This window comes from Gigantopelta aegis, chromosome 5, assembly GCF_016097555.1.
Source record: "Gigantopelta aegis isolate Gae_Host chromosome 5, Gae_host_genome, whole genome shotgun sequence".
In the NCBI taxonomy this organism is placed as follows: domain Eukaryota; kingdom Metazoa; phylum Mollusca; class Gastropoda; order Neomphalida; family Peltospiridae; genus Gigantopelta; species Gigantopelta aegis.
In genome coordinates, this window is record NC_054703.1 from 31,081,125 (window position 1) to 31,092,775 (window position 11,651).

Here is an 11,651-nt window from a genome sequence, read left to right on the forward strand (position 1 = left end):
ACACACCATAGCTTTGACCAGATGTGGTGCACTGGTTGGAACGAGAAAAAACTAATCAGTTGAAGGGATCCACTAAGGTGGTTTGACCTCTATAAGCAATGTTAGATTTCGCCTAAGAAGAAAAGTAAGTGTTTTGGAAATAACAAAAAACCCACAACACCCCCACCCCCCCAATTATTGCGTGCAATTTAGAAAGCAATGGGCTCTGAAATAAATAACTTGTAGCACAAATACGACAGTAAGAAAACCGTGTTCCCTGTGGGAAGAACTATGATTCTAAAGCTAGCTAGTGGTTTGCAGATGCCATGCAGTACGACAAATTAACACCAATCAAAATGAGAAAGAGATTCTGAGGCAAATCGACAAACCCGCAAGTTTTATATCCATGAAACGGACACACCGTGTCTAACACTGGCACTCCCGACGCGTCGGTGCAAATACGGCAAGGGGTCGTCTTTGACTTCAGACCTTGACCTTGACCCGACCCCTGTGGGTCGCTGGGTTTGGCCCCTCCACCTGGATTGGGACAATATCTTAGAAGGCTGAAAGGAAATAGTAATCATCGACTTCAGCTTTTCCGTCTTCGCTTTCTTAATCAGTAATATGAACAGAATAATTATGTTAATTATTAACATTATTTTAATGTTTTTCAACTTTTCAGTTTAATTTTCATGAATTATTCTGTACACAGAGTTAACTCTTACACTTGGCAATTCGTCAATTTGCAAATTTAAAAAAATAATAACAGGGCTTCTATAACTTTTATAACATCCACTAGCCATGGAATCAGAGATTTAAAAATTGACTTGCCATGATTAAAAATTCACTAGCCCTACTTTAAGTTAATACAATTTTACTAAATAATAGTAATAATCAGATATGTCACCTAAAGGGGTAGATAGAGCTTAAAAACACTAACATTGGTGGGTTGGGGTGGGGGCAGGATATTCATATTTACAAAATTGACTTTACTGCAACTCTTTGTTTTTACACTAGCCGTCGGGCATGGCAACAGTAGTTATTTACTAGCCCAACATTGAATATCACTAGCCATGGAAGTGGGGCTACCATAATCTAGAAGCCCCGTCGGGCAAGGCAATAATATTTATTTACTAGCTCAACATTGAATATCACTAGCCATGGGAGTGGGGCTACCAAAGCCGCAGCAATTGCAAGTAGTTATTTACTAGTTTGAATATCACTAGCCATGGAAGTGGGGCTAAAAATAACGTGGTCATGAAGCGTCCTATATCTAATGACGTCCCATTTTAAATCGGGCATGGTCTATTTTATTTACTAGCTCAACATTGAATTATCATTATTTTAATGTTTTATAATGGGTTTACATAATCTAGAAGCCCTGTTATGTTCTAGTGTAATTCACATGGGTAATAATAAAGCCCTGTTAAACATTTCTAGCAACATTGAATATCATAGCCATGGGAGTGGGGCTACCATAAAGAAGCCCTGTTGGCAAGGCGTAGTTATTTACACCCACCATTGAATATCACTTTGATGTATTAATTAGCGGCTACTGGAAGTTATTTATTTCCAAAATACCATGTATTTACAGTTGAAAGTTTGTTTCGGCATTAACGACATTTACCAGCCCAACATTGAATATCACTTTGATGTATTAATTAGCCATGCTACTGGACGTTAAAAATTTCCAAAGCCATGCATGTATTTACAGTTGAATGTTAGTTTTGTTTAACTTAACCACCAGATCACATTGATGTATTAATTAGCGGCTACTGGAAGTTAAGTATTTCCAAAATACATTTTTACAGTTGAAAGTTTGTTTCGTTTAACGACACCACCAGATCACTGCCATGATGCGTTAATAGCGGCTACCGTGGATGTTAAACATTTCCAAAATACATGTGGGATTTACAGTTGAAAATAGTTTTTTCGTTTAACGACACCACCAGATCACTTTGTGTATTAATTAGCGGTCGGGCATGGATGTTTAACACTTTCCAAAATACATGTATTTACAGTAATGAAAGTTTGTTTCAAATGTTTAATTTACACCACCATATCACTTTGATGTATTAATTAGCGGCTACTGGATTAAACATTTCCAAAATACATGTATTTACAGTTGAAAGTTTGTTTCGTTTAACGACACCACCAGATCACTTTGATGTATTAATTAGCGGCTACTGGATGTTAAACATTTCCAAAATACATGTATGTACAGTTGAAAGTTTGTTTCGTTTAACGACACCACCAGATCACTTTGATGTATTAATTAGCGGCTACTGGATGTAAAACATTCAGTAATTTTGACATATCGTCTTTGAGAGGAAACCCACTACATTTTTTCCATTAGTAGCAAGGGATCTTTTATATGAACCATCCCACAGACAGGACAGCACATACCATGGCCTTGGATAAACCAGTCATTGTGCATCAAGCGAGCACATTACCACTGGGCTACATCAAGATATATACAGGAGTACATTGCTGCTACTTTATTTTAAGTTATCTCCCACTCCAACTCCCCACCCCCTTTCAGTCACTGATGTAATGGGGTGGGGCATGGTGAGGGGTTGGGCAGGGTGAGAGGTGGTCAATATCGTAGAATGAATGAATGAATGAATGTTTAACGACACCCCAGCACAAAAATACATATTGGCTATTGGGTGTCACAAATGGTAAGTATATGGAAATATTATTTATATATATGTATATTCATGTAAAACCACAGTGTAAGGAGCTGTGGGGAAAAGTATAATACAATACATAAAATTGAGGTAAGTAAACCTTAAAACTTTGTATAGAAGTCAAAATGTTTCAAAAACTTTACAATTAATTCTGGATGGAATTTAAAACATTCCAAAACATTTCTGTTGCCAAATATATCATTTCTTGTCGGCTTGAGATAATCACACTCCACCAAAATGTGGCGCACAATCAGCGTACACTGACAATGTTCACACTGAGGAGCAGGGTCCTTCTTTAAAATAAATGAATGTGCCAAATATGTATGGCCGATGCGGGCACGGCACAAGACTACTTCATCCTTCCTGCACCGCCTATAAGATGACTGCCACTCTCCCAGGACTGGCTTGACAGAATGAAGCTTGTTCGCAACCGCACCGTCCCAATCATCTTGCCAAGTCAAAAAAATATATTGGTTAATATGAAATTTATAATCACTGTAGGGGACACCAACATGGACACGGGGCAAGTTCAAAGCAGACTTGGCAGCAACATCTGCCTTTTCGTTACCCTTAATGCCAACATGGCTGGGCACCCAACAAAATATAACATCTTTATTGGCAATTGATAAAAAGACACACTTTCATATCGTAGAAGACTAAAAGATGATAACCATTTTTAAAATATTAAGTACAGCAAAAACTGGCAATGCCATGGTTAGTTCTTAAAGGTGCAGGCCCTCGTGTAAAAATGGACACTGAGTTTGGTTAAGTTACAAACCTGTAACGCAGTTGGATAATGTTACAAGAGAGTGAAACAAGTCTGTGATGTTGAAACGGTGAAATATCGTTAAAAAAAGACTAAAACTCGACTCTATAACTGTTATTTTTCAGCTGCACCTGCAAGTTTTTAAAAATATGAAAAATGCATTTTGTGGTGTTAGAAACACCAGGATGACCAGAAACACTTTGGTTGTACGGAAATGGATTCTCTAAACAATAAAATATAAGTAATGTTTGATTTCAGTGATCATAAACTGCTCTAATAGTGAAAAATATGCCTTAGTGTTTAAAAACTAGGGTCCGTCCCTTTAAGGTGTTTTCTTCTCAAAACTGAAGCACAACCCATTACAACTTCTTGAACTTCAGTGAAGTAACGTAAAATAACTGTTATGCATAAGCTTCGTTGAAGTGGCACTGTTATGCTGACTAGTGAAGTAACAGTCACAAATGTTCAGTGAAGTAACGTAAAATAACTGTTATGAATCTTTGTGTCTTTGTTAATTTTATGTAACATGTTTCTCCTCTGATTTTCTGGCATTTGATTATACTTCCTGTAAATATTATACCCAGTTATGAACAAGTACCTAAACCTTTCCAGGTACACTGTAATATACATGTATACTGAGAAGCATAAATATCGCAATAGGTATTTTGCTGATATTTTCTTATAGAAATATTATTTCATCTATATTAAGGTTGCAAACAAATGACATACATGTATTGGTAACAACTGTAACTGAAAGAAAATAATGTTCAAATTGGGAATTTTAAAAGTAAAATGTGGTTTTAAACAAAAAACGCAGCTTGGTTTTTTAGCAATAAAACAGCAATTTTTTAACATTACTTACCATGCAATATTAAAAAAACATACACAGAAAACACGAAAAAATTGTTCCTGTTATAGGGAGACGAGAGCAGGCAAAAAGATTTTCATATGCAATGCGGTGTTGTTCAATAAACACCCAAGTTATGCTTTTTACAGAAAACTCATTTTATTCAATTGTTTTCTGATTTGAACAAAATCCTATTTCACTTAGTTGTTTCCAATATGTCATTTGTCCGCATACTCAGTATATATGATTTCGACATTTCTATAAGAAAATATTCAGTGAAATACTCATTGCATTATTTATGCCTCTCAGTATACAATTAGACAAGAAAATGGACTCAGTCTCAACACTCAAATCAACTTCAAGTACATTTAGATATATTTACAATCATAATAACATTTAATTCTATCATATTTCTGATTGTTAAAACAAACTAATTTTTATCCCATTAACAAAAAAAACCCATAAATATATGAATATATATTTGGTGAAATATATTAAACAAGCATTCGGAGAGTACTGCTAAAGCAATTGCCAATAAATGTTCCCTACCGGGGCAAAAATATTTTCGTATCTCCTAACTTCAAGGGACATAACTGTGAAAAATGGGTAAATCGCAAAAAGGAAATTAAACTTAATCTGTAAAAGTACATGGCAAAGCCATATAGATGCAAACTTTTATATCAATATATTACATGTAAGTATTGCAAAAATAATGTCAGGAGACAAACTTTCATATCTTTCAAGTTCAAGGGTCATAATTATTTGAAAAATTAGACAACCATGAACAAAAGTGAATGCACAATATTAGCTACAATAATGGAGGTGAAAACAGTACTGTCTATCTAATTTCAATTTTGCCTGATACTGACAGTAACAGTAACAAATCCAAGTTATCTGGTTTAAAACCAATTAAACTTTGGTTCAAAGGGCGTAGCTAATACAAACCTCATACCAGTTATGCCTGATTAAATCACTGAAATTTTCCCCATAATCCCATTGATCTTAGGCCCAACTGGAATCATCCTGGATGAATCCCTGATTTATCTTTTAAAGAACATCAGTGTCTGTATATCCAGTCAGGGTTTCTGTCAGAGGGTAAAACGGGTATGCCACAATACCTAACAAAAAAATTTAAGTTAACTTTTTAACAAAAATTAATTACCCTTATCAGTACTGTATGATTTTCTTAACCCTAACCCTAAACTTAACCAGGGCTTCTAGATTATGATAGCCCCACTCCCATGGCTAGTGATATTCAATGTTGGGCTAGTAAATAACTACTATTGCCATGCCCTACGGCTAGCAGAGCTTCTAGATTATGATAGCCCCACTCCCATGTCTAGTGATATTCAATGTTGGGCTAGTAAATAACTACTATTGCCATGCCCTACGGCTAGCAGAGCTTCTAGATTATGATAGCCCCACTCCCATGGCTAGTGATATTCAATGTTGGGCTAGTAAATAACTACTATTGCCATGCCCGACGGCTAGCAGAGCTTCTAGATTATGATAGCCCCACTCCCATGGCTAGTGATATTCAATGTTGGGCTAGTAAATAACTACTATTGCCATGCCCGACGGCTAGCAGAGCTTCTAGATTATGATAGCCCCACTCCCATGGCTAGTGATATTCAGTGTTGGGCTAGTAAATAACTACTATTGCCATGCCCGACGGCTAGCAGAGCTTCTAGATTATGGTAGCCCCACTCCCATGGCTAGTGATATTCAATGTTGGGCTAGTAAATAACTACTATTGCCATGCCCTACGGCTGGTTGAGCTTCTAGATTATCATAGCCCCACTCCCATGGCAGTGATATTCAATGTTGGTAGTAAATAACTACTATTGCCATGCCCGACGGCTGTTGAAAAAAAAAGAAGGTCAAATGTAGTGAAGTCAATTTTGTATATGAATATCCTGCCCCCACCCAACCCCCATTTAGTTTTTTAAATATGGAGATCCCCCCCACCCAACCCCCAATGTTAGACTTTTTAAATTGAATATTCCCCCAATTTCCCATGTTAGCACTCATCTCCCCCTTTAGGTGACAAATATCTTTATGGTGGAGATCCCCAAGTACCCGCTGTTGACTGTGGTTGTATTCAATTTTCTTAGCGCCATACCCAGACTGTGGTTGTATTCAATTTCATAGCACCATACCCAGACATGGTGGAGATCCCCAATACCCGCTGTTGACTGTGGTTGTATTCAATTTCATAGCACCATACCCAGACATTTCATAGCACCATACCCAGACATTTCTTTCTGGTGGAGATCCCCAATACCCGCTGTTGACTGTGGTTGTATTCAATTTCATAGCACCATACCCAGACATTTCTTTCTGGTGGAGATCCCCAATACCCGCTGTTGACTGTGGTTGTATTCAATTTCATAGCACCATACCCAGACATTTCTTTCTGGTGGAGATCCCCAATACCCGCTGTTGACTGTGGTTGTATTCAATTTCATAGCGCCATACCCAGACATTTCTTTCTGGTGGAGATCCCCAATACCCGCTGTTGACTGTGGTTGTATTCAATTTCATAGCGCCATACCCAGACATTTCTTTCTGGTGGAGATCCCCAATACCCGCTGTTGACTGTGGTTGTATTCAATTTCATAGCGCCATACCCAGACATTTCTTTCTGGTGGAGATCCCCAATACCCGCTGTTGACTGTGGTTGCATTCAATTTCATAGCGCCATACCCAGACATTTCTTTCTGGTGGAGATCCCCAATACCCGCTGTTGACTGTGGTTGTATTCAATTTCATAGCGCCATACCCAGACATTTCTTTCTGGTGGAGATCCCCAATACCCGCTGTTGACTGTGGTTGTATTCAATTTCATAGCGCCATACCCAGACATTTCTTTCTGGTGGAGATCCCCAATACCCGCTGTTGACTGTGGTTGTATTCAATTTCATAGCGCCATACCCAGACATTTCTTTTTGGTGGAGATCCCCAATACCCGCTGTTGACTGTGGTTGCATTCAATTTCATAGCGCCATACCCAGACATTTCTTTCTGGTGGAGATCCCCAATACCCGCTGTTGACTGTGGTTGCATTCAATTTCATAGCGCCATACCCAGACATTTCTTTCTGGTGGAGATCCCCAATACCCGCTGTTGACTGTGGTTGCATTCAATTTCATAGCGCCATACCCAGACATTTCTTTTTGGTGGAGATCCCCAATACCCGCTGTTGACTGTGGTTGTATTCAATTTCATAGCGCCATACCCAGACATTTCTTTCTGGTGGAGATCCCCAATACCCGCTGTTGACTGTGGTTGTATTCAATTTCATAGCGCCATACCCAGACATTTCTTTCTGGTGGAGATCCCCAATACCCGCTGTTGACTGTGGTTGCATTCAATTTCATAGCGCCATACCCAGACATTTCTTTCTGGTGGAGATCCCCAATACCCGCTGTTGACTGTGGTTGTATTCAATTTCATAGCGCCATACCCAGACATTTCTTTCTGGTGGAGATCCCCAATACCCGCTGTTGACTGTGGTTGCATTCAATTTCATAGCGCCATACCCAGACATTTCTTTCTGGTGGAGATCCCCAATACCCGCTGTTGACTGTGGTTGTATTCAATTTCATAGCGCCATACCCAGACATTTCTTTCTGGTGGAGATCCCCAATACCCGCTGTTGACTGTGGTTGCATTCAATTTCATAGCGCCATACCCAGACATTTCTTTCTGGTGGAGATCCCCAATACCCGCTGTTGACTGTGGTTGCATTCAATTTCATAGCGCCATACCCAGACATTTCTTTCTGGTGGAGATCCCCAATACCCGCTGTTGACTGTGGTTGCATTAAATTTCATAGCGCCATACCCAGACATTTCTTTCTGGCAGAAACACTGCCAAAGTTTTTTTCTATTATTTGTAGAAAGTCAAATTGCAGTTTTACCTCCTCAATTTAAAAAAAAACAATTTGCAGATGAAATGCAGTTTTTAAGTTAAGTATTAGGACGCTCTGTTAGCTGGAAGCATGTTATATAACTTTTAGCAATTTACCATTATTTTTAAAATGCCAGCAACAAAATAGTTCCGGTTTTCTTACAATGAAGATAACACTTTCTACAGTGACGATAACACATGTTAGAGTGAAATAGTGAAATGTTCACTCTAAAATGTGTTATCGTCACTGAGTGACTGGTAACACTTATTTCACTGATATTTTAAGACAATTCACTAAATGTTATACATGTATAATAAAAATGTAGATTTCTTGATTCCATTTCATCGCTTCCAACCCGAAGTCTGGGATTGAAGAAAACACGATCTTGTCAAACTCAAAGCCTGGATGATTAAACATTTGATCAATGGCAGGGCTGGGACGTAGCCCAGTGGGTCTAGGATCAATCCCCGTCAGTGAGCCCATTGGGATATTTCTCGTTCCAACAAGTGCACCACAACTGGTATATCAAATGGGATGGTGCATAAAAAAAAGATCCCTTGTAACTAAAAGTAAAATGTAAAATGTACATTGTATGTCAAAATTACCAAATGTTTGACATTCAACAGCTGATGATGAATAAACTCAATATGCTCTAGTGTTGTTAAACAAAACAAACTTTAACTTTGATCAACAGCCGTGTTCAACAAATGTTTGATAAAGTCACTAGCCCTCACAGAAGCTGTCGCTAGTACCCAATGTATTATAGTGATACAGTTGATAAGTTCCATTAGCCCAGACCACAAATTAACCAGCCGGTACTCCGGGCCAGTGGATTTGTCAAATTCTGAACCGCGAGATAGGAAACCCGTTGTCAGCAACTCCTACCGATATTTTAAAGAAGTAAAAGATCTGTTATGTGTTCTTTCCCCCTTATAGGACAGCACATACCACAGCCTTTGATGAACGGGATTTAGTTCAGTCAGTAGGTGCTTGAATAGTAAGATTGAATGTCCCCGGTAGACCCATTGGTTTTTTCTTGTTCCAACCAGTGCCACACAACTGGTATATCAAAGGCTGTGGTATATGCTGTGTTATGTGTTTCATAAGGTCAATACGGACAGTAAGGGTTTCATAAAGTCAATACGCAAAGTAAGTGTTCTATAAGATCAATACACAGTGTTTACTAAGGTCAATATGGACAGTAAGTGTTTTATAAGGTCAAAATGGACAGTAATTGCTTACTAAGATCAATATGGACAGTAAGTGTTCTATAAGGTCAAACCGCACAGTAAGTGTTTACTAAAGGTCAAAACACACATTAAGTGTTCCATAAGGTCAATAAGCACAGTAAATGTTTACTAAGGTCAATATGCACAGCAAGTGTTTTATAAGGTCAAAAACGGACAGTAAGTGCTTACTAAGATCAATATGGACAGTAAGTGTTCTATAAGGTCAAAATGCACAGTGTTTACTAAGGTCAAAACGCACAGTAAGTGTTTACTAAGGTCAGAACGCAGTGTTTCATAACATCAATACGAAAGTGTTTACTGAGGTCAATGCGGACAGTAAGTGTTCTATGAGGTCAATACGGACAGTAAGTGTTCTAAGAGGTCAATACAGACAGTAAGTGTTGTATACGGTCAATACGGACAGTGCTTTATAAGGTCAATACGGACAGTAAGTGTTTCATAAGGTCAATAGGAAGTGTTTTATAATGTCAATATGCATAGTAAGCAACTTGATATGGTCAATATGGACAGTGTTATATAAGGTCAATAAAGACAGTAAGAATTTCATAAGGTCAATACGGACAGTGTTTTATAAGGTCAATACGGACAGTAAGCATTTCATATGGTCAATATGGACAGTGTTTCATAAGGTCAATACGGACAGTGTTTTATAAGGTCAATATGCAGTGTTTTATACGGTCAATACGGACAGTAAGCATTTCATATGGTCAATATGGAAAGTGTTTTATAAGGTCAATATGCAAAGTAAATGTTCTATAAGGTCAATACGCAGTGTTTACTCAGGTCAAAATGCAGTGTTTCATAAGGTCAATACAAACAGTGAGTGTTTACTAAGGTCAATATGCACAGTAAGTGTTTTATAAGGTCAATACGAACCTGCGTGACACGTCCACCTGCACAGAGTGATCGATGACAAGGTCGGCCGGACAAATCGGGTTGATCTTCTCGGGGTCTCCATTCAACGCCTTCACCGCTTCTCTCATAGCCGCAAAGTCAACCACCGCGGGAACACCACTGGTAGAACAGAGACATAATCAACCACCGCAGGAACACCACTGGTAAAACAGAGAACAGAGACATAAACAACCATCGCGGGAATACCGTTGATAAAACACAGAACAGAGACATAATCAACCACCGCGGGAATACCGCTGGTAAAACAGAAAACAGATACATAATCAACCACAGCGGGAACACCACTGGTAAAACACAGAACAGAGACATACAACTGTGTCTGGTATCGGTGCACTTGGTATTTTGCTTAAGTATGCTTAGGAAGTTGTCATGTTTTTAACGAATTAAAGTTAAATTCCTTTTTCAATGGTTAATTAAATATCAACATATTTATTGTTAAGGATGCAACTAAAAATTATTAGCATTATCAATAATTATATCATAATTTCAAAAGAAATCTTTCACCTGCTTTCGTGTAGCCTATATAAACGCGAAGTAGGTCTGCCTTATTGATATTAACAATGTTAAAACCAGTCTAAAAACACCTTTCCCGCATTTTTAAAATTATAGTAAATGGAATAAAGGTTTTTTTCGGTTATTTTTATTTAAACTGAAAAGAACAACACACACAAATGCAAACAAAACGAAAGTGCTACACCTTAATTGACTATCATTTCAGTTCACAGTTGTCACATTGTTACAACAAAAACAAATAATAATAATAATAATAATAAAAATGAAATAAGATCCACCTGTGTGCACAATCTACCGGAGAAAACAAATCCATGTAGCCATCTTAGCTATGCATGACAATGAACATGTAGCCTATGCATCTACAGTACTGTGCCACTCAAGAAAATGATTCCGAAACTGATCACGAGATGGATCATGTGTGATCATGTGTGATTGTTCAATTTCATAGTAATATTTTTAACAAGACAAAACAAAAAAGTACTAAAATAATCCTGAGACAATAGTGTAGTGTTTGTGGGCTACAAGGTGAGATCTATAAATAGCGGGGCCACCGATCCCCATCTGCTGTGCCGAATCACTGGACATGCAAATTGTTTTGGATACAAGGGGGCGTCTACATTTATGGACAATTTTAAAATGTTTATTTTCTACAGACATAAAACAATTTGTAGTGTATCTCAGATTATGCACTGCTTCATTGGTGAGAGACACATTTTTATTAAGTATTTCACAGTGTTCACATAAAAAAATGGGTCTTTCAAAGCTTAGGTGCGCCGAT

General features: G+C 38.0%; 1 protein-coding gene across 1 annotated transcript in view; it reads right to left on the bottom strand.

The window, feature by feature from the left end:
* Positions 1–11,194, bottom strand: part of LOC121373086 (cytoplasmic aconitate hydratase-like) — a 65,190-nt gene extending 53,996 nt beyond the window's left edge. The window contains exons 1-3 of the mRNA XM_041499533.1: positions 11,169–11,194; positions 10,322–10,459; positions 369–542 (exon numbers count right to left, since the gene is read on the bottom strand). Of these exons, the coding sequence (XP_041355467.1) occupies positions 369–542; positions 10,322–10,459; positions 11,169–11,194 (338 nt within the window). The remainder of the gene's footprint in view (positions 1–368; positions 543–10,321; positions 10,460–11,168) is intronic.
* Positions 11,195–11,651: the final 457 nt, after the last annotated feature.